This window comes from Chinchilla lanigera, unplaced genomic scaffold (assembly GCF_000276665.1).
Source record: "Chinchilla lanigera isolate Chin_1 unplaced genomic scaffold, ChiLan1.0 scaffold00028, whole genome shotgun sequence".
Lineage (NCBI taxonomy): Eukaryota > Metazoa > Chordata > Mammalia > Rodentia > Chinchillidae > Chinchilla > Chinchilla lanigera.
In genome coordinates, this window is record NW_004955429.1 from 14,161,352 (window position 1) to 14,185,059 (window position 23,708).

At 45.1% G+C, this 23,708-nt stretch overlaps 1 protein-coding gene across 1 annotated transcript in view; it reads left to right on the forward strand.

The window, feature by feature from the left end:
* Atg7 (autophagy related 7) overlaps nucleotides 1-23,708 on the forward strand; it is a 224,059-nt gene that overhangs the window by 84,376 nt on the left and 115,975 nt on the right. Inside the window, exon 17 of the mRNA XM_005387012.2 lies at nucleotides 12,801-12,881. Within this exon, the coding sequence (XP_005387069.1) occupies nucleotides 12,801-12,881 (81 nt within the window). The remainder of the gene's footprint in view (nucleotides 1-12,800; nucleotides 12,882-23,708) is intronic.

Sequence of the window (23,708 nt, forward strand, 5' to 3'; positions counted from 1 at the left end):
AAAACAGGTAAAGTGTGCAGGGGTGTGGGTGAGGTTGCTGCCTCACTAGCCGCTGAGCTTGGGGCAGGTGAAACTGCCCCCCCCCCGCCACAAGCAGTATTGGCAGGGTCTGTTTAAAAGGAAGGTAAATGTGTAAGTGTGAAGCGCAGGCAAATGGAACTAAATGTGCTGTGGGAGAGGGGGTTATTTTTTGTTTGCTCTTTTGTTTTCTGTCAAGTGCTGTTTTTAAAGGAAGAGTTTGTTTAATAAAGCTCTTTACTCTCCCCCCTCTGTTAAGAGACTAACAGCAGCCAGGCTCAGAGGTGCAAATCTGTAACACAGGTACTGAGCATTCAAGAGGCTGAGGCAGGAGGAATGCAATGAGTTCAAGGCCAGCCTGAACTGCACAGTGAGTCCCTGTCTTAAAAAAGAGAGAGAGAGAGACTGACAGCAGATATTAATAATGGGAGAAGAGTTGAGAGCCAGCGTTTAGAGAATCAACCTTGAGCGCTGTATTGTCAAGAGGCTTTGGTTGTCGTGTGGTTGGGGAAGTAACTTTAGCATTACTTTATAAGGCCCTTTCACGTAAATGCTAATTTGGTACAGGCTAAGTAAAGTGGAATGCTGGTGCTGTTTTTAGAAAATTTGGAAAGAATCAAAACTTCCTGATCACTCTGTTTTGTGACAACTAGCAGGTGAGGCTGATGGTACAGTATAGATCACAGACCGGTGTGAATAAGGTAGTTGCGTACTTGGCAACACACATGGTGGGAAGCACCTGGGACCCTCTTATACCGGACGTGTAGCCCTATCCCAGATCTTTTGCATGCAGGGCCTAGGAGTCTTCTGATGGGGCACATAGGGAAAAAGGCCAAACAAGCCACTGTTTGATGTATTCTGCATGCGGCTAAGTATAACATTCATGGTTAATTTTCCTCCCCCAAGTGGTACACAACCTGTGTGCACACACATACCTGCTGAGCTTGAGACCAGAACCTCAGGGTTGCAGAGCAGGGACCTAGCACCAAGGCATGCCCCAGCCCTGACAGTTCTGTCCACTTCTGTGATTGGAGATGGGGCCTGGCTGTTCAGAGAGGAGTGAATGTATTATTAGGATGTTGGCCTGAGCTGCCTGGATTTCTGACTGCCCTGAATTGCGTGTGTATCTAAATGAGGGCTAAACAGTTCAGCAGCAGGCAAACTTTGCATGTTTCTTATGAGACTACGGAAATGGCAGAGCCCACTGTGGAGGTTCCATGCATTCATAGTTCTACTGGGAGGGGCTTCGGATTCCCTGGAAAATGATGTTAGTGCTAAGTAAGTTTCGTGGTTTATTTAGGATGCATTTTCTCCCCATGGTTCATGTAGGAGAACAAGTAATCCTGCAAGCTTCAGGTTGTTTGTGTCTCACTCATTTCATAATTTACTGAGTATGTTTTAGGAACAGATCACTGTGCTGTGATGGATCCAAATAGTTCAACCTTCTAGAAGCAAGGGAGTTTTTAAAAGGTATTTTTAAAAGCTACTTACACCATAGCCTGATCCTGAAATTCATATGGAAATGCTAGGGACCCAGAATAGACAAATAATCTTGGAAAAGAAGAACAAGGTTGAGGATTCACGCTTTCCAACACCAGATATATGCAAAGCTACTACAATCAAGACTCTGCTGTAAAGCCATGTCAGATCTGGTCCTGGAACTGACAGCTGGAAGGGAGCCTTCTGTTCGTGGCCAACTCAAGACAGCTTAGTGCTGGAAGAATAGTTGTCAACACATAGTAAGTGGACAGCTGGATTTCCACATGCAATAGGATGAATTTAGACCCTTTATTTCATGCCATATAAAAATTACCCTAAATGAATCATCATATTCCTACAGGGAATGGCTGTAGATACAAAACTCCTGGGAGACAAATCATAAATAGTAATTGCCTTGGGTTAGTAGTGCTTTCTTAAATATATGACACCCACAGATGAAGCAACAAAAGCAAAAAAGAAATAAATAGGAGTTCACCAAAATAAAAAGTGCTTCAAGAAGCCAAAAGGCAAATTATAGAATAAAAGGAAATATTTACAGCTTGTATAACTGGTGAGAAACTTGTATCTATACTATATAAAGAACTTATAGCTTAACAATAAAAAGAGCCAGGCATGGCACTGCATACCTGTAATCCCAGCTGCTTGGGAGGCTGAGGCAGGAGGATCCAAAGTTCCAGGCCAGCCTGGGAAACTTACCAAGATCCTGTCTCAAACTTTTAAAGAGGATTAGGGAGCCAGGTGTGATGATGTACCCCTGTAACTCCAGCACTATGGGATGGTGAAGCAGGAGGATTGCAAGTTTGAGACCAGCCTGGGCAATTTAGTGAGAGCATTTCTAAAAATTAAAAAAAATAAGCTGGGCATGGTGGGGCACGCCTGTAATCCCAGCACTTAGGAGGATGAGGCAGGAGGATTGTGACAAGTTCAAGGCCAGCCTGGCCTACAAAGTGAGCTCAAGGCTAGCCTGAACTGCATAGAGACCCTGTCTCAGATCAATAAATAAATAAATAAGTAACTAAAATAACAAAGTAAAGGATGAGGTATATAGCTCAGTACAAAGGACCTAGGTTCAATCTTCAGTATGGGAGAGACAGAGAAGCAAGAGACTATCTTAGTCACTTTTCTCTTTGCTGAGACAAAGTTTCAGCCCATAGTTGGCTGGCTCAAAGACAGACTGAGTGGTATGGCAGAGGAGCAGCACAGAAGAAAGTTGATGGCAGGCTGAGGACAGCCAAAACAAGCGATGAGCTTCTTTCTGTCCTTTACATTGTTCCTAAGAGTGTAGAGCACGCAAACCCTTAATGCTAGCATTGCGTCATGAACCAGTCCCAGCATCACACACTGCCAATGGTTGTAGCTTCCATGGGTTTTCTCTTGGGCCTGCTCTGCTCCCTTTTTGAAGTTTTCCTCAGATGATCCACATTCCTGGCTTCTCAAAACTTCTGGGGTCTTTATGTGTACCTTTGGCTTCACACAGCTTCATACACTCCACTCTCAGTACCAAAATCTGTATCAGTCAGTGCTTACTAGAGAAACAGATGCAGTACAAGATTCACAAATACAGAAGGATTTACAAGATTGGCTTATTTGACCACCCACAGAATCAGGAGTGAAATAGTGCAAAAGGTCTGTCTGTACACTTGCGACAGGAACGACCCAGTCTGAGCCCTGGAGCTCCATGTAGTGTCCCGTGTAAGCCCATGTCAGGAAACGGAAGGGTCTGCGATGGAAGGCTGAAGGGTTTGGGCATTTGCGAGGGTCCTGATGAGGCAGGGGATGTTCAGTTCCTAGATGCTAATGAGATTGTTTTGCCAAAGGAAGAGATTTCTTCATGCAGTGGCAGAGGTGACTCAACCCCCAGCCCCTGTGGTGTTGACCTGTCCTCATACACTTGAGGAAGCTAATCCCGTGCTGACCAAGCAGGAAAGTGCTGATGCCCCTCAGGACCCACCCTCAACATCCACTTTTGCCTCTAGGTCTATAATCAGCTCAAATCGCAGAAGGCTTCTAAGGGTGAGGTACATAGTGTGACCTGTGGGGACGTCAGCTATTCTCCCAAAGAACCTCTTGAGTTTTCTAACTCATAAGCAGAGGCCTGATGAACAAGTGTGGGAATGGATTTTATGGGTGTGGAATAATGGTGGCAAAAATACAGCCCGAGTTTATTGATATGGGCTTATTAAGCAGAGATTCTGAATTTAGTGTTGCAGCCCATGAAATAAAGAAAGGTGTTAATAGTTTATTTGGCTGGTCAGCAGAAGTATGGATCAAAGGATGGCCCACTATGAATGAGTTAGAGATGCCTGATACTCCATGGTTTACTACTGATGTGGGGATTCAGAGGCTTAGGGAAGTGGGGATGCAGGAGAGAATTTTTCATGTCAATCCTAATCTGCGACACTGGGATGATCCAGAAGATGTACCCTTCACTAACACCTGAAACAGATTTGTGAGGGGAGCACCAGCATCCCGGAAGAGTCCTGTCATTGCTCTTCTCTGTATGCCAGACCTTGTGGTGGGAGCTGAGGTTACTCAGTTGGGAAGTTTGAGGGCAGTGGCTTGATTGGATCCCGGAGTAGCAGATGTCAAGTGGCAGCGCTTAATCTCCAGAGCAGAGTGCATGTACTTACTGTAATGGACAGCAGATGCAGAACAATGGCCAGAATGGTCGGACATGTGTAGACAGATGGCATTAGCTGATCTGCCACAGTGTTCCCAAAAGTGAAATAGATGGGAAGCCTACAAAATTTTTACTAGATTTATTTATTGATGGATTTTTGAGACAGGTTCTCACTATGTAGTTCAGGCTGGCCTTGAACTCACTATGTAGCCCAGGCTGGCCTCAGACTCAGACCAGTCTTCCTGTCTCAGCCTCCCAAGTGCTGGGATAATGGGCATGTGCCACCGTGTGCAGCTTTACTAGATTTATATAGTTTAAAAAGTTTAAGGGCAAATGAACAGAAACCTGCTTCAAATCGTGGTAACACTGAATCGCAGCCCCTCAACGAGCTTCTGGATTTGAGCCAGTTTATGAGCCCAGAACCCATTCAATGGAAGGGAGGTGAAGTCTCCTTGGGGAGGGATTCTGATGCACCAGAAATGTATACACTCACTCTTTCTCCTGTCCTTCCCCAGAGAGACCTAAGGCCTTTTGCCCAAGGAACTGTACACTGGGGGAAGGGAAATAATTAGATATTTTAGGAACTACTGGACACTGGTTGTGGACTAATACTGATTCTGGGGGATCCAAAACATCATTGTGGCCCTCCAGTAGGAACAAGGACTTACGGAGGTCAGGTGATCGATGGAATTTTAGCAAAGGTCCATATCACAGTGGGTCCAGTAGGTCCTCCAATCCATCCTATAGTCATTTCCCCTGTTCCTCAGTAGTGGTAGCCTAGGGAAGGTGTTCCTTGGGATTTGGTTCATAGGCATTTGATTCCTACAGCCAAGGGAGAAAGAAGCCTGGCTCCTGCGTCAGCTGGCCACAGACCTTGGCATCATCCACATGGTGCTGGTTTTAGGTGCATGCAGAATGTAAGAGTTGTAGATTTCAGAAGAAGGTCGGGGAGGCCAGGCATTGTGCCCCTGAGAGGGCAGTGTGTGAAGCCAAAGGCACAGTGGAGACCCCAGAAATTTGGAGAAGCCAGGATTGGGGATCATGCAAGGTGAAAGTGACAGCTGGAGCTCCTCTGAAGGAAACACAAGCAATCCTTCCTTCTTTGTCTCTTTATAGCATTCTAGGGACAATCCTCCATAGGCTGCATCTTGCATACATAGAACTATGCTGAGCCAGTTTTGTTGGGCATCCCTTACTCAGGCTGACACAATCAACCATCACATGGATGAATGGACAGGTGAGCTGGGGGTGTTGCTCAGTGGTGGAGTGGTTTCCTAGCATGTGCAGGGTCCTGGATTCAATCCACAGTACTGCAAAAAAATAAAAGAAAATCAAATGTGAAACTTGATGAAGGATTTGAAAAGACATTTCTCAAAAGAAACTATATAAATGGTCAAGAGGCACATGCTTCTTGATATTACCAGTTTTTTAGGAAATACAAGTTCAAGTCAGTGAGATACAGCATCAAATTCACTAGGGTAGCCGCATTAAAAAAGAGATTAAAAACAAGGGTTGAAAAAGTTGGGGGAGCTGGAACCCTCATAGTAGGCTAGTGGAAGTGTATATTGGGGTGGTCACTTTGGAAAGAGATTTGGGAGTTCTTCAGAATATTAAAAATTCCACTCTTAGATGTGTTCCCCAGAGAAATGACCATGTCTTGAGGAACGTATAAACACAGTATATCTATAAAACTAAATACCATTTTGGCAATAATATTGACTGATACACTGATCCATTTTACAAAATGGATGAAAAGACACTAAGCAAAAGTAGCCAGTTGAAGGAACATAGCAATGTGAGGAAGGGAAGAAAGAGGGAAATGAGTCCCTGGGACCCAGGAAGGATCTCAAGCAAGAACTGAAGCCCATGGGGAGAGGAAAGAGAGAGACTTCAGAGGAAAGAAGGAGGTGGCAGGTGGTGCCTTCTTGAGCCCAGACTCATTGCATGGGAGAGGTGGCTCAAACCTGCAGATGGACAGTGACTACTGGTGACCCTTGAGGCCTCCATGGAGAGACATATTAGTGGAACGGAGCAGTGGATGCATCAGACTGCAGTGGCTGGCTGTGTTTGATGCTGTTTTTATTGCTGATTGTACTACTTTTGTCAAGGTGAAGTAATTGTTCTAATCAGTGGTTCTGCCTGGTATACCAAGACTGAGATTGCCTAAGGATCATAAACAATTCTATGAGCCAGGGCCAGAGATATGGCCCAGTGGCATAGTGCCTGCCTGGCAAGCATGAGGTCAGGAGTTTGATTCCCAGTACCAAAAAACAAAAAAGAATTCTGTAAGCCAATGCCAAAGAAGCAGGGCCTGGGCCAAGCAGGCAGCAGCTTCTTGTTCCAAATAAGTTGAAGAGGCAGGATCTTGCGCCAGAAACAAAACCCAAAAGCCACTTACACATGGAAGACATCCCTGAGTAGTAGTCATTTCCTAAGGATTCTAAATACTAGCAATAAAACTACCTGCCAGAAGCAATTTACATGCATCAACCCAGAAATTACAATATAATGAAAAATAAAGACATTTAAACAAGATGCAACACTAGATTCCAGCTCACCAAGAGCAAATCCAGGAGGCAATGAGTGGAACAAGTCAAAAGCCACCCATCTGGATTCTCTGAAGTGGTGATAGCAGAAGTAACAAAGCAGATGAAGGAGGCCCCAGGAAAAATCAAGTAAAAAGTAATTTCTCAGATAACTACAGAGATGGTAACCATAGCAAAGAAATTGTTTAGTGAATCTAAAATAGACATATATTTTTAAAAAAAAACTTACAGAGATGATGGAAACCAGGAATGGCCAACATAGGAACAAAATGGAACCCATGAAACATTCAAGCAGGTACCCAGGAGATTAAAAATTCCATTGAAAGTATATGCAGCAGAATGGGTCAGTGTGAGGACAGAATATCAGATATAGAAGATAGGATGGTGGTTAGCCATCAGGAAAAGAAAGATTTCTTAAAAGTAACAAGGGACCATGAAAAATCAATCCAACAGCTGCTAGATGATACAAAGAACAATAACATAAGATTGATCAGAGTCATGAAAAAGCTTGAGATAGTGCAAATGACATAACCTTGTTCACAGAAGTCATGGCAGAAAACTTCCCAAGCAGAAAAAAGCCATGATCAAAACAAAATTTATTCCAAGGCATATAATAGTCAAGATTCCAGAAATTCAACCCAAGAACAGAATATTAAAAGCTGTTATAGAAAAGAAACAAATTACCCATAAAGGAAAGCCCATCAGAATCACAGTAGATTTCTCAACACAAATCCTCAAGTCAAGGAGAGCTTGGAGTAAACTATTTCAACATCATACTAAATGGACAAAAACTGTAAGCTTTCACTCTAAAATCAGGAACAAGACAAGGATGTCCACTGTCACCACTTTTATTCAATATAGTTCTGGAAATAGAATAACTAGACAAGAGAAAGAAGAGTAAGGGAGAAGTTAAATTATCATTACTCATGGGTGACTTAATACTCTATGTAGATGACCCCCAAAACTCCACCAAGAGAGTTCTAGATTCAATACCAAATTCAGTAGTGTAGCTGGATACAATGCCAGTGCTCAGAAATCAGTAGCCTTCCTGTACACAAATAAACTCACTGAGACAAATTAGGGAAACAACACCTTTCACAGTAGCATCCAAATCTAATGAAGGAAGAAAATGACCTATATATACATTGAAAACTGCAGTACTCTGAAAAAAGGGATTGAAGAGGATATCAGAAAATGGGAAGATATCCTTTGCTGTTGGGTAGGAAGAACCAATAGAGTGAAAAATGGCAATATTTCCAAAATTGTTTTATAGATTTAATGCAATCCTGATCAAAATTCCAACAAATTTCACAGAATTGGAAAAAAAAATCCTAAAATTCATTTGGAACTAGAAGAGACCTAAAATAGTGAAGGCAATTTGGGCAACAAAGGCAAGATGGGGGTGTTACAATCCCTGACTTGAAATTGTACTGCAAAGCTACTGTGATAAAAACCACATGGTCCTGGCAAAAGCAGAAAACAAAATCAGCAAACACCCGGGGATCAATTGAATGGATTAGAAGACGCAGAAACAACTCCAGACTTACTCAGCCACCTTATCTTTTTCCAAGGAGTCAAATACTTTCACTGGAAGAATAATAGGCTCTTTAATAAATGGTGCTGGAAAAACTGGCTTTCAACATACTGAAAATTAAAAGTAGATTCATGTCTTTCACCATGCACTAAACTAAAGTTGAAGTGGATCAAAGATCTAAATATTAAAACAATAAATCTGCTGGAAGGTAAAGTAGGTAGAACTCTTGAAGACACTGGTGTAGGCAAGGCTTTCTGAACAAAAATGCAACTGCACAGGAATGGTCACAAAGAATCAACAACTAGGATCTCATCTTATAAAAAACTTTTGCACAGCAAAAGAAACCACCAACAGAGTAAAGAGACGACCCACAGTGTGAGAATAAATTTTTGCCATCTGTTTCTCAAAGGACTATTATCTAGAATATATAAAGAACTCAAAATATCAGACACCCGCCCCCCCAGTTTAAAGACCTAATCCAAAATTGGGCACCTAAAAATAACAAGACACTTCTCAGATGAAGAATTAAAAATGGCACATAAATATATGAAAAAAATATTTAACATCACTGGGCATTTGAGAGATACAAATGAAAAGAACCCTGAGATTCCACCTTAATCCAGAAAGAATGTCATCAAGGAATCAGTAAGAAATGCTGGTGGGGCTGAGAGGAAAAAGGAACCCTTCCCCACTGTTGGTGGGAGTGTAGACTAGTGCAACCATTGTGGAAATCAATGTGGAAATTCCTCACAAAACTAAACTAGAGGTTCCATTTGACCTGGTTATTCCCCTTCGTGGTATCTTCCTCATAGAATTAAAGCATCACACCACAGTGATACATGCACACCCATGTTTATAGCAGCACAGTTTATAATAGCTGGATCTTGGAAACAGCCAAATGCTCATCAACAAATTAACAGATGGTTTTTTTTTTTAATACAGTGGCGTACTACTCTGCCATAAGGAAGGATAAGCTTGAGACATAGCCGAATGGATGTACCTTAAGACCATACTCCTAAGTGGTCACACATGTAAATATCACACGGTTTCTCTGGTGTGAGAAACCAAAAGTGTAAATAAGGATCAAAATTTATAATAGATATTGGGAAATGGGAAGAAAATTTTCAAATGACTGAAACAAGGGCTTTGTGGGGGCAGAGAAAGGACAAGAAAAAAGAATAGGAGAAAATGGTAACGGAGCTTTTGTAAACAAAAAGGGAAGAAGGGTTGAAAGGAGGTGAAAAGAATGGAAAATAGCAAGATATGTCACGTACAGGTACAAGTTCCCTGTGATGAAAGTTATCACTGTATGTCTAAAATGTACCCATAAAATAAAAAAGGGGTGAAAACCCAAACCAAAAACTGAGAAGTAGCCAGTTGTGTGCAATTCCATTTGTGCAGAATGGGTATAATAGGTCATGAATGGAAATAGAAAGCAGAGTCGTGGTGGCCAGGTTGTGTGAAAAAGGGTAAGTGAGGGCTAATTGCTTTAAGGTTCTTGGGTTCTTCTTGGGCCAAGGAGAAGTTTAGATAATGGTGATGGTTGGACAACTGAATACACTAAAAACCCCCCATTGAGCTGCACACGACAAAAGATGAATCCTGGACATGTGAACCATCTCAATAACCTGCTACTAATTTTTTTTCTCCCCCTTTCCTGTACTGGGGATTAAAATTAGGGCCTTCCCCTCAGCTGCACCACAGCCCTTTTTATTTTGCATTTGGAGACAGCATCTCAATTTCCCAGGTAGGACTCGCGATCTTCCTGCCTCAGAGTACTGAGTAGCTGGAATTACAGGCATGTGCCACTATGCCTGATGTGCTAATTTTTAAAAAATCAAACATGAAGCGTAAAGACCAAAAGAAAGGATTTGAGAGGGTGGAGACAACATTCCTAGTTGGGTGTGCAGGGGCAGAGTGGCTGCTGAGGAAGAACAGGACTTAGATACAGAGCTGTGAGACAGGGAAGAACTCGGTCAGTTCAGCCTGGAGCAAGGCGGGGAGTCAGGGTTGTCTGGGAGGGATGTTGTAGTGCAGTGCAGTGCTGTGTACAAATCTGGGAAAGACTCACGCCAAGACCCCACCGGAACGCAGGGTGGCCCGTGGACCTGCCGGGCCAGTGTAAGAACTCCCTGCTCCCCAAACCCGTAGCACGGCTTGTCAGGCAGACGCACGCACGGCAGAGCTCTGTGCAGCGTGCGCTGGTACGGTGCCTATCAGGACTCTGGGCAGTTTGAGAAGTGTTGCCTTGAACCATCTACAGTTGGGAATGCGGTGGTTTTGTTCCAGCCTTCTGGTAGCACCTTGGTGGATTTGCCAGGCCTCACACTCGGACATCGCTCGCCTCCATCTCCAGGGAAACTGAGTCCACATTCCTGGAAAAGGCCACCTCAGCCACACCACCCACCTAGGCCTCGCCCCTGTCAGTACTCTTTGGCAGAGAAAATTACCCTGGTTCCTGGTGCAGCAGAAGGAAAGCTTAATGGAAACTGCTCATGAGGAAGTAGACTGTGGGAACCTTTTCATGGTGTGTGTGTGTAGATATTAATGTGTGGGTTGCATTAAGTAACATTTTAACAGGAAATATGCTAGAAATGGGGGTTTTTTTGTTTGTTTGTTTGTTTTTTCTGGTACTGGGAATCAAACTCACAACCTCGCGCTTGCCAGGCAGGCGCTATGCTGCTGAGCTAAATCCCCAGCCTCTGGAGGTCTTATAAAAGAAATTTTAATATAAAAGCCTCACCATGTGCTCTTTCAGGCCTAGAATTTGGAGAGCTCCTGAGGATCTCACCAGCCCCATTTGAGCCTTTCCATTAAAGTCTCTTATGCCATTTCCATGTCTCCTGTCTTGGTGTCCTGAATAGCAGCTCATGCTGACTCTGCGCCTTACATAGTGGAGTATGAAAAGGTCCCCACGTTCCTAAGTTATAGGACCCTAGAACATTGTCACATTTTCCAAGGTTCACATGGAAGCAGTCTTTATCCCCATCACGTGATGTATTATTTCTATCAGACACTCCTTTCTTCCAGGTTTACAGTGAAATCCCAGCCCATGGATTGGGACCTTTGAGAACTTGCCATTGGCATTTTCATCAAGATTAGATTTTCCAAAGAGAGGTGCACACCCTGGGTTAGCCTGTGGGTAGGGCCAGGGTTAAAGGCTCAGTTCTTTCTCTTCCTTGAAGGGGGTCTGTCAGGCTCTTGCTCTGGGGATGGGTGTTGGTAGCTGGCCCAGCAGGAGCAGTACAGAGGTTCATCATCCCAGTGAGGCAGTTAGCAGGGAGGAGGGCCGGGCGGGTGCTCCACCTGCCTGAGCCCCTGAGTACCATCCCCAGCACCAGTGATAAATTGTGAGGAGACCTAATACTAAAGACAAAAGCTCTGATTTTTTTTTTTTTTTTTTTTTTTGAGACAGGGTCTCACTATACAGTTCAGGCTGGCCTTGAGCTCACTTTGTAGCCCAGGCTGGTCTCGAACTTGCAGTGATCCTCCTGCCTCAGCCTCCCAAGCACTGGAATTACAGGTGTGCACCATCACACCCCGCAAAAGCTCTGATTTCTGAGAGGGCAGAGCAAGGCCCGCTTGGAAGCCATGCCTGGGCAGGTTTAGGATCACCAGGTCGACTTCTGAATCTGTGCTGTCACCATTTACTTGATGCCAGGTGTTTCGCCTTTGTGAGGCACGGTTTTGCCAGTTTAAAATGGGCTGGCCCAGAAGATCTAGCTTATGAATTCATGAGAAAAGGCGTATTGTCTGCCTCATTAACGACGTGGCGTCCTGAGGAGACTACAGATTTTACCGTTAGTATTGGGCAATAGTATATTAAGCATGCGTACTACAAGAGGTGGACACGCCCCTTCTGGCATCAGTCCAGTCGTGGGGCTATAACTAGTACAGGTGAATTCTGCTGCCTGGCTCAGCGGATGCCCAAACTTCGTATCTGCGGCAGTGACAAGCTCATGCACGAGGTGGCGCTGTTTCCCCACCAGTCGGTGCTGGGTTACACTTTACTTCCTCCGCCCCACCTCCATCCAGAAACTGGACCTGGCCGGGCCTTTGCCTTCGGCCCTGTGGGGAAGCTTGATGCCTCCTCAGGCCCCGCTGGGACAGCAGTGTGGACATGCACACTGGCCCGTGGTCTCTAGAGGAGACCTGAGTCACAGTAACAGAGCTGACCCACTTTTCTGTTGTTTCAGGGTTGTGAAGGCGGAACCTAGGCTCACGCACATGCCCGGCAAGCTGTCCCGCCAAATGCGTCCCCAGCCCTTTTCTATTTTTGAACACACGTATAAAAACAATACTTTAGATGTTACAATGTGTTTTTATATTTTGGACTTTACTTGATTTTAGGTTTCAAATATTTGAAAAGTTTGGTAACTTGTACAGGACCCCATAGATTTGTTCCTCGTACTGATTACAGTACTGGGGAAAATACTCAGGATTGAGCTCCATTTTTGCTGGTCATCTGTCAGTATGGCCGGAGCAATCGTTTCCTCCTCCCTTGTCAGATGCTAGACACGCGTTTTCACAGATATGGTCACTCCATGCTTGATACAAATCGTTCTGTTTTGTTTGTTTTTAGATCCGGGGATTTCTGTCACGGTTTGATAATGTCCTTCCTGTCAGCCTGGCGTTTGACAAATGTACAGCTTGTTCTTCCAAAGTAAGTCATTTTGCCTTTGAGAGACTCATTTTTTAAAAGGGAACCCATCAGCATTTAACCTCAGGCTTTCCGGCCAGAGGCGCTGAAAGCAGTTTGCTTGTTTACAGTTGCCGCTCCATCCTCCCTGGGAGAGCAGCCTAAGCAGATTTGATTTCTAGTCCACAGAAAGCGACTGAGCTAGGTGTTCTAATCTTGTTTGTTTTTGGTTTTATTTTTTTGTTTTTTTTTTCTTCCAGTACTGGGAATCAAACTTACGACCTTGCGCTTGCCAAGCAGGCGCTGTGCCGCTGAGCTAAATCCCCAGCCCCTGTTCTAAGTCTGTATCATACTTGCATCATGGTAATTTGGGTTTGGGCTTGAGCTTGACTGTTCTTTGTTCCTCCCCAGAGGGTTTCCTCCTTGCCTGGATCTCATAGAATAGTTTTTGTTTTGTTTCGTTTTGAGGTGCTGAGGCGGGAACCCAGAGCCGAACTCATGCATGCCAGGCGGCACCCCACTACGGAGCCCCAGCCCCAGCCCTCTTCAAAGAGCAAATTTTAGGCTTGACTCAGAAGGTGGGGGATACCAGGGAGTCCTGGCTCTGTGTCTTTTAGAGATCTACATAATGACAAAGAAAAAGTAAATAGAGATTAGGGACCCGGATAGGAAGCCAATAAAAGGGCCCTTCAGCTTTGATCTTTCCAGCTGCTCTAAAAATAGAGCTGGTCCGCTGTGCCTTGTAATGGGAACCGGCTGATCCATCTCCAGACTGTAGTGATGGCAGCTCCCTTTCTCACTGGCTCTGAGATGCCTTCGGAGTCTTATACCCCTACTGTGTGTGGCAGATTTCCTTTTGGGTGTCCTTTTAAGCCTCCTCACACCCCGTAACTTCACCGGGGCTTTAAAAACTCCAGATTCTTGGTAGGCAGAGATTTTCTCCTTAAAGTGCTGTGCAGAATCGTGTCGGGATCCCTGGTCTCCAAGTCTCCATTATTATCTGAGACATCTCTATGTGTACCCTCCCCCGGCGGATGAAGGTGAGTTCTAGGGAAGTTCTGTCCTCCAAGCTGATGGGCTTCTGTTAACAACCTAGGTGGGTTATATTTTCTGCGAAGCGGCATCCTGACCACATTCTCTGAAAACTGAACTCAGATTTAGTAAACTGTGTTGATAAATTGGGTTAAATCTAGGTCCTCAAAAGTGGAGAATAACATTTTTTTTCCCTGCTTGCTTTGAAAATAAAATAAGCCCCTTTTTCATTGTTATCCATCCCAAGTTGTCTCCGTTGAGATTTGAAGCTTATTCTTTGCCGGTAATGACCCACGAGCTCATTCTTCCTATAGTTTCTAGTTTAAAATATCTTATCCTCCCAAGCTGGAACCTCAAAGAAGTCTACGTGAACTTCTGTCTTGAGAAATGTAAGTTCTAGGATTGTGTGCTCTCTCTGGAGCTTATTTTTTCTTTATATGGCTGAGCTAATTGGCCGTAAAGTAACTGGGTGGTATTAATTTTCATACTGAAGTCGTTTGGCGCAGGTGCCAGAAGTTTTTCTAGGGCTTTATGTAAATCCGGCTCATCAGTGAAATAAAGATAATTGGATTCTCGAAGTGAGATGCAAACATCCATTCTTTCTTACGCTATTTCTAATTAAATTAACCCAGCCGATACTGTTTATGAAGGAATCACAAGCACACCAGCTGACGAGGGCCCCTGTGTACTTTAAAAGAGAATAGCTTTGCCTTTTCCTCTCTCGCTTATTGTAAGCATTAAATTAAATATAGGTATCACGTTTTTGTTAGCAGAACGATTTCCTCTTGGTGGTCATTCTGCGAGTCCTGCTCTACATAAACACGCTCACCAATTTAATACAAACCGACTTGGGTTTTAACAGCTGCGCTCTTCCCACAGCGATCACTTTTCATGTGGGCCAGGGATTGAGTTTCTTTTGTGCTGGAAAGGTTGCTTCATCGGTGCCTGTATTTCCTTACAGTAGAAGTGCAGCATTTACTTACTTGGCTACCTTCTTTACTCACCCAGGAGAATGTCATTTTCTATCATCTGCAAACCCAGTATTAATACTTTGAAACGACACATCCAATTACATTTCCATCTCCAGGCCGTCCAGGGTTTTCTCTATGCATACTTAGCGTGATACTTCTTGGGCTGAGTCATATCATAGTTGTTACTATTTCAAAAGGATTTTTTTTTTAGCTAAAATTGACTTTAAAAAATTTCTCTTTTGACATTGACAAAATAATTTTTTTCTCTGGTGCAGTGGTACTTCGGTTCACGAACTTAATTCTTTCTATGATTCTGGTCACAAACCAAATTGGATGAGAAGCAAATCAAATTCAGTGGTTAGGTTCAATGTTGACCTTACCGGGAAATTTGATACAGTTCTTATCCAATTCGGTTTACAACCAGAATCATGGAAAGAATTAAATTTGTGAACTGAGGTACCACTGTAGTCAGGATTTGTGGTTTTTCCTTTAGAACCAAGATCATACTTGTGTCTTGATTTAGCCGCAGATACACACAGAAAGATCAGAGAGGTACACTATGCTCTTATTAATTGCCTTGATTATGAAACAATAATAATGTAGAATATAGGTCTTTACAGTAACCAGAGGTGGAGAAGAATTCAGCTCTCTGCTGGTATAACAGGGAAGGCCAAGTCATCTATCCAGAAAGCATTTCTTAGCCTGTTTGATCTTAGCTTGACATATAGCCAGGTGAATTCTTCCATCAAAGAAAGAAAAATTGAAGAATCTCAGAGGAGGGAGGCGGGTGTTGCGGAGTTACTTTCATTTTAATTTGCTTATTTTTTTATAGAACTTTTTTTTCTTTTTTCTTTTTTTGACACAGGGTTTCACTATGTGGTTCAGACTGGCCTTAAACTCACTGTGTAGCCCATTCTAGCCTTGAACTTGCAGTGATCCTCCTGCCTCAGCCTACCAAATACTGAGATTATAAGCATGTGCCACCATGCATGGCAGAACTTTCTAAAAGAATGGTATCTGCCACTGGAATTTGAAAGAAAACTATATTTGAAACTTGTATAAAGTTTTTTAAAATTTTATTATATTTTTGGTTTTAGAAAGGAATTTAGAACCAAGGAAAGTACTGTAGAGTTCCTATTAGAGGGGAGTATCATTTTGAAACCTGTTTTCCTCAAAGAGTGTCTCAGAATGCACTGCACTGGTTTGTTAGTATAGTCTTTCACCTAAGCTCACATAGTGGACAGGATATATTTTATATAATGTAAACTTACAGAGAAGTTGGAGGAATAGTGTGAGAAACGCCTGGGTAGCCTTCACCCACCCCACCCATTGTTTCCCATTGCTCCACCATGCTCTCCTCACTCCCGGCCGCCTGCTTTCCCTGACCTATGTACTTTCTTTGTGAAATTTTAAGAGTAAATTAGAGACACATTACTACACGGTCCTTTGTAGTTGAATGCTTCCATGAAAGTTGCCTGAGAACAAGGGTGTTCTCTTCCCTGAGTGCAGTGCTGTCAGCACATTAGGGCTGCCTGATGTTTGTGCCCTGCTGGTATCAATCTCCGTCCGTATTCCCAACGTTCTCTCCACCCATAGTGTTCTTCAGAGGCTCTTTTCTCTTCCTAGAACCAGGATCCAGTTCAGCATCAAACATTGCCTTTAGCTGTCCTGTCTCTGGCATCCCAGATTCTGGGAAACTTGCTTAGCTTTCTTTGTTTTTCCTAACTTCAGCCTTTTGATTCATTGCCAGTTATTTTTCTAGAATTTCCCTCAATTTGGATTTGTTTTCTTCTGGTTAGATTCAGGTTCTGAATTTTTGGCAGGGAACCAGAGGTGATGTTGTGTGCTCCTGCTGGGAGGCACGTGATGCGTTTTCTGTCCTTTCTGACGTTATCGTCCCCCTTCACATATTTGTACCTACGTTTCCCAACAGGGAGAAACCTGCATCCTGTTATCCTGGGTGTATTTACTGCCTTGCTCAAGTCTAGAATGCACAGAAACTAGTTTCAAAGTTGCTAGTCCCTACTACTACACAAAATAACCCTAGCAACTGGAGGTCAGTATGTGCGTGCTTCTTTTGTCCTGTGTTAAATTCATACACGTGGAAATGCACGAATCTGAATTTCATAAGTTTTGACAAGCGCATGCCCTTGTATAAGCCATGCCCCTCCAATCAAAATGCAGAGTCACCATTCAAGCAGGTTCCCTCACACCTTTCCCAGGGAGTTCTGGGGACAGGGGAGTGAGTCAAATTCTGTGGCTGTTCTTTCCCTCCAAAGGGTAAAGCCTAGGTGTCGCTGGGTGTTTTGTGCACCATTGACCTTATTTCTGGGGCCTAAAAGCTGACCAGAACTTGTCTGATATCTGCAGAATCTGGGCCAGGGCTGTGCCTGAGGAAGGACACTGTACATGGAGCATCCTTGTTCTCCATGCACGGTTCTGTCACCCACAGTCTTTGAGGTCTTGCAGGGCCAGCCTGCTCTGCGGGAGCTGTCAGGGTCTACATAGCATCTGGGGCCCGCCTCCTGCACAGATGGAGCAAGATAGGCCCAGAAACCTGATCTTGAGCTTCTAATGAGTGATTAGCAACCCTAATAATACATGCACGCCGTGGGCACCACGTGGCAGGCTCTTCTGTCAGTGGGTTGTGGTTAAACTTCTGTGAGTGACTTCTTGTTGGCTTTTGTGTGCATCGGGCCGGTGTGCCTGAGCAGTGTGAGGGACAGGCTGGTGGTGAACAGTACACATCAGCTGGCACCCTCAGATGGTACATCACACTTTCTTGATGCCTTTATCACAGCCAGGCTGCCCGCTTATCCTGAGATTTTACGTCACCCTACCATTATTTTAGAATATTTGCTTGTGACTTAAGAAGCATGAAATACCAAAATTAAACTGGAAAAGCTCTGCCCTAAAGCAGTTTGTCCCCAAAGAGTTCTGCAAGTGCACCTGGAAAGAACAGACAGGCAAAACCGAGATTTGGAGGGAAGGGTCAGCCTTTCACTGTGTGTCTGTCTGCAGGCGTTGGTCTCCCCAGGCCGTCTTAGCCCTTTCTGTGTGTCACGGTCCAAGGATGGCCGCTGTAGTTCCCCAGAGCTGCCTGTGTTCAAGGCTTGATCTTCAGCTTGGCATTTTTGGGAGGTGGGGGCCCTTTAAAAGGTGGAGCTGCGGGGAAGAAGTGAGGTCACGGGGGCAGGCCCTGGAGTGGGGACATCAGGACCCTTCCTCTTCTCCCTGTCTGTTTTGAGTGAGGGTTTTCTCCCCCTGCACTACTACCATTATGTGCTGCCTCACCAGGACCCCCAAAACAACGGGCCAGCTGCCCATGGATTGGAACCTTGAAAGCTGTGAGCCAGAATAGCCCTCTCCTCTTCACAGTAAGAGACTGGCCCGAAGGTCAGAATAGGCACTGACCTCAGGAAGTGCTGTGTCCTGGCACACTCTGTCCCGCTGTGCCACTGGGGGACTCGCCTTGTGTTGAGTCTTGTCAGCAGGGAAGGCCTTGCAGAATGTGGCTTCAGAGTGGGGTTAAAGGCCAAATAAGCGTTTCAGGAAGCACATGAAGGAGAGGACGGTGGCGCATGGGCTGAGAGGTCAGCGTGGGTAATGACCGGAGGTGACAAAGCGCGCATGTTTATGAAGCAGCTGGGACTGAGCAAGGACCCCCGTTTCTCCCCAGGCGCCATTGCAGCTTCGGGTAACCTCCATTTGGAACCTGTGTCCTTGGCCTAACTGAGGCCGCTCCTGTGGGTTGTGTAATTCCATATGAAATTTTCTCGCCTTGCTCCGAGTGTGGGGGCTTTCCCAGCCGAAGGAGGCCAACAGCCGCGTTGGGGTGCAGCGGGGAGGAGGGCAGGAAGTCGGAGACGCCCAGGGTCCTGGCTCGGGTCCCTGCTGGCCCGCGGAGAGACCTCCAGCAAGGTGCTCCCTGCCTCTGCTCGTCTCTGTTTCTTCCTTTGTTCGGTGAGTCATTTGGATGAGATAAGCTCTGGCTCACTGTTGACACTTTAAGTTATTAGCTTTTATGCTTTATCCATTATTTTATTCTTTATTTCACAAGCAGCAGCCCCCTACACAGTGTTATGGATCAAACCCAGGGCCTTGCACACAGTTGGCAAGAAGCTCTAGCCCTGAGCTACAGCCCCAGGCCAGAAGCCCATTTTAATTGCATAAAAATAATGAAATATATTTAAGGAGAAAGAAAACAGACCACCATAACCCAGGCCCTCAGCTGGCTGTTCACCGTGGACCCTCCCCTTCCGGACTTTTCAGAAACCCGTATGTACGTAGCTCTCCACAGGTAGGGTTCTTCTGCCAGCGGCCCTGCTGTACGACTGCAGTTAGCCTCAGGTAGAAGGATTTATGGCTCAGCATCGAGCAGACTCCCGCTTCTCGGACTTGATCGGGGTTTAAATCTCCACCATTCACAAGCGCTGGCCAGAGCCCAGTCAGAAGAGCTCTCCAGAACCTGTGCCAGGAATTTCTGCATTCAGCTCTCAGTGGCAAGTATTACTCAAAACTGGGCTGCAGCCAGGTTTTTCTTCTCCTCTCCAAAAGGAACATAAATCTCCGATTTGGAAAATGATGAGTGACCTCCAGGCTCTCCTTCCTATCTCCTTTACCCCTGCGAGGCCCCAGCCTTCTATTTCAACGCGTGATGGGTTCCATATGTACGGCTGTGTGGTGCAAGCTGTGACCCACGTCTTGTCCTTAGCAACGAGTGCCTCTCCAATCCCAGAACTGCCTGGTTCTGAAAAGGAGGTGGGATAGCCAGCCAGAGCGAGAGGGGAGCGTCAAGCAACAAGCTCTAGCCTCAGAACTCTTGGCTTTTCACCTCCCGAAGAGCCTTGGACCCGTCTCCCTTTGCTTCAATTTCCTCATCCAGAGAGTGGAGAAAATATTTTGTTTCCCAGGGAAATCGCAATGGCTGACGTCTGTCCAGTTCCCTGTGGCCATGTACCAAAGCCTTTGCCCACTCCTGGGACCAGTGTTGACACCAGAAGTCAGAAGGAAACAAAGACCGCTGACTGTGTCCGGCGTCCCTCCCTGTGGGGATTCTCTTTAGGGCTCGCTGTGTGCTCCGGACAGGTACATCCAGGACTGAGATGAGTCGGGTTTGAAGGCGCCTGTCGCAGCTTTAAGGAGCCTCCGCGAGCTTGCGTTCATGTCTCTTGACAGTTGTTGCCGAATGGGCGCATGAGTGCATGAAGCTCCGCTGGCCTAGCAGTTGGAGCTTGTGCTGCTTACTCCACACCCGGTCACCTGCTGTCACAAAGACACACGAGCCTGTCTGAGCAGTTTTTTCCTACAGGATCCCTTTTACCATCCACGGGTGCAAGTTCTGAGCTGGATTCTCCTTAGGTGATTATGTAGACAGCCTGGCCCAAGAGTGATCGTCAGGATATTGAAAGACTGGGTCTCTTTTGGTTTGGAATTAATCTTTCCCTTTCAGCCTCTACCCCAAGCCTACCTGCCGGCTTACAGATTTTTTTGAGTCCCACACTTCTTTCACACTTGTGAAAGTAGTTACCCTCTTCCCTGAAAGAGGCAGAGCCATGCACAGCTCTGCAGCCCACGTCGGTGGCATCCTGCCATGAGTCCTAGCCAAGCACCCTTGCCAGAGATCGTCTTTGGTAGCATTCCCAAACTCTTTGGACACAGCACCAGGAGATGAGCGCTGTGACCTGCCCGCCCCACCACGGCTGTCCTTACGGCTTCCAGAAGTTACCAGCTCTCTTTGAGGACTCTTTCTGCAATGGTAGAAAATAGATACGCAGGGGCTGATCTGCCACTGGGTCTTTCTCGCGTGACTCTGAGACTGTGTAGTCTCATGATCAGCTCTTTTATTTTTTTAGGCCCAGCTACAGCAACCTGTCTGGTTCCCGGAAAGAGGTGGGATATCCAGGTTCCAGGCCCCTCCCCCAGAGTTCCCAGGACGAGCGCTGCTGTCACCTCGCATTCCCTCTTGCCTGTCCTCCTCTGCTCTCAATAGTTTCAAAGTTGGTGGGAAACTTAGAGGAACTGCTTCCCAACCGTTGAAAGAAGGGCAACGTCAGCTTGAACTGGGAAAGTGTTGATGTTCTCATCATGTATGTCTCTCCGTGGCTGTGTGATAGCTGTGTGTGCACTTATTTAAATGGAATATTTATAACACCAAAATATATATTTGTATGAGTTTATTTTAATGACTACTATCATTAAGTTCAGTTAAATAATTTCATGGTATATTTTTGGATGGTACAGTGGTGAATAAGACAGCCTCTGAAATTTTTGACAATATCTTCCTCAGCAAGGTAGTTAAGTCATGCATCACACGATAATGTAATTCAGGTATATGAAGTTACTTGAACATCTCTACCCAACAGATGTACCTAAGTTGGAAAGAGTAGCTGTTTCCTGGCAAAAGGTAAGACGTAATTAAGTGTGTTTTAGTGAGAGGAGGCAATGACTCGGTAGATAAGTAAATGAACAGCACAAAGGAAGGAAGAAGAAAATAGACTGCCTGCAGGAGCTCCGGCCAGGTAGGATACTGACAGGCACACAGAGTGCCCTTTGCCTGTCGGTGCGGAGCCTGGTGTCTCAGTCAGCCCCAGTCAAGAGCATTACTGAAGGCTGCACTGCAGTCTGCATATTTATACAGCTGAGCTGCTTCCCAGCCGTTACTATCTCACTGGCTTTAGCTGATGCTTTCGATGATTTGTTATTGTGTTGGAAGATGGTTTCCAGAGTGTATTAAAACAAGAGCCTTGGGATTCATCATCGGTGACTTAACATTACATGAAAGGACACATTCTGGCATTCGCTGGAGGGTTTTGCTTGCTGTTCTGCAGGATTTTTGAATGTCCCCATTTTATTTTTTTGGAAGGCTTTCCGGTATCCTGTGCAGGCATTTCTGAAAGTACTTGCCACTGTGGACTTTGCCATGGGAGAGAAAGAACTGTTTGTGAACATCCTCTTCCTGAGGAGCTGTCATCCTTATGACTTGTGTATAGAAGATGTTATGTGACTGATGGCGATTCTAGAGTGTCTGACCTTCCCCAGTTTTAAGTAACTCTTTCACCATAAAAGTTGTGTTAATGTTTTATCCTAACAAAAAAGAAAGACCTCACGTTTCTCTTCCCTAGAATAACTGATGGCTGGTGAAGGCGCACCCCAAGGACAGGCACCCTGAGTGTACGGCCATCACACTGAGCGTGGCAGATGCCTGCTGCGTGGCTCTTAGCAGGTGCGGGTGCCCGTGTGAGTGTGTGCACAGGAAGGGCTGTCTTGTGAGCAGACAGCACACACACTTCAGTGTCTTAGAAAAGGGCGATAACACAGGGTAACCGCTCAGTCTTCCCTGGGGACGGCTCAGAGCAGATGTCAGATAGCCACATTACCTGGTGCAGAGACCCGCCTGTCATCCTGACTCCAGAGAGCTTTTGTCTGTAGGCACCTCTGGACTCACTGAAACATTTGTTTTTAAATTTTGTTTTTTATTTTTGTGATATGAGGATCAAATCTGGGACCTTTGCACTAAGCTGCATCCCCAGCTCTTTTTAAATCTTATTTTGAGACAGGATCTCCCTAAGTCACTAAATTGTCCAAGCTGGGCCTGAATGTGTGATCCTCCTGCCTCAGCCTCTCAGAGTTCTGGGATTACAGGCCTGTGCGACCACACCCAGCTCCATTTGCATCTTTCTCGGGACTTCCTGGGACTCCAGCCCAGGATGGAAATCTAGGCAAGAGCGACATCTGTGTCATCTGTGAAGCCAGGGGAAGTGTTCCCATTTCCCCTGGTTCTCAGCTTCCCCTGGTTCTCAGCTGCAGTCGGCAACTCCCTTTCGTTTGTCATCAGCTCTTTTTTGAAGGAACTCCAGGGGAGAAGATGACAGCAGCAGGACTTGAGGCAGCCATGATGTATGACTCGTAGCCTGAAGGCCCCCTGAACACCTCAGACAGGGAACCTGGGCTCAGCTTTGCTCTTTCTCAAACACCACTGATCATTCCCTGTGTAAAACCTTCTGTAAAACCGCTGAAGTGATCTCCGCCATGGTTGTACTATACTCCCACCAGCAGTGTGGGAGGGTTCCCTTTTCTGCACATCCTCGCCAGCACTTGTTTTTTGGGTCTTTGGGTAAGAGCTACATCAGTGTCGTGTGAAGCCAGGGGAAGCAGTGATGACCCAGCTTCATAACTTGACGTTTGGATTGTGACGCCTCCTCCCCTGCTGTTGTTGCCCAGGTTTGCTTTGGCTATTCTGTGTCTCTTCTGGTGGCTACTCTTACTGGAGTAAGATGGATTCTCAGGGTTGTTTTAATTTGTATTTCTCTAATAGCCAGAGCATTTTTCATGTATTTGTTGTCCATTGTACTTTCTCTGAGCAGTGTCTATTTCAGATGCCCATTGTTTTGGTTGAGTCTTTTATTTTTGAGGGTTGAGTCTTTTCTTCTTTTTAAAGTCTTAATATAGTCTAAGATATTAGTCCTATGTTTGAGGTGTAGATGAAAAACATTTTTCCCATTCCATAGATCTTCTCTTTCTGCTATTGGTTGTTTTCTTTGCTGTCTAGACACTTCATAATTTGGTATAATCACATTTGGTGAGCCTTGATATTATTTCTTATGCAGTTGTGGTTCTGTTCAGGAGGACTTTGCTTTTGCCTATATCTTTAAGGGTTGTACCAATTTTTTTCCACAGTAGATTTAGTGCTTTCACATATAGGTCTTTGATCTATTCTTACTTGATTTTAGTACAAGGTGATAGACATCCATCATGATTCATTCTTTGCATGTTGGTAACCAGTTTCCCCAGAAAAGAAGCTGCTTTTTCTACAGTGTGCATTACTGGTTCCTTTGTCAAAAAATCA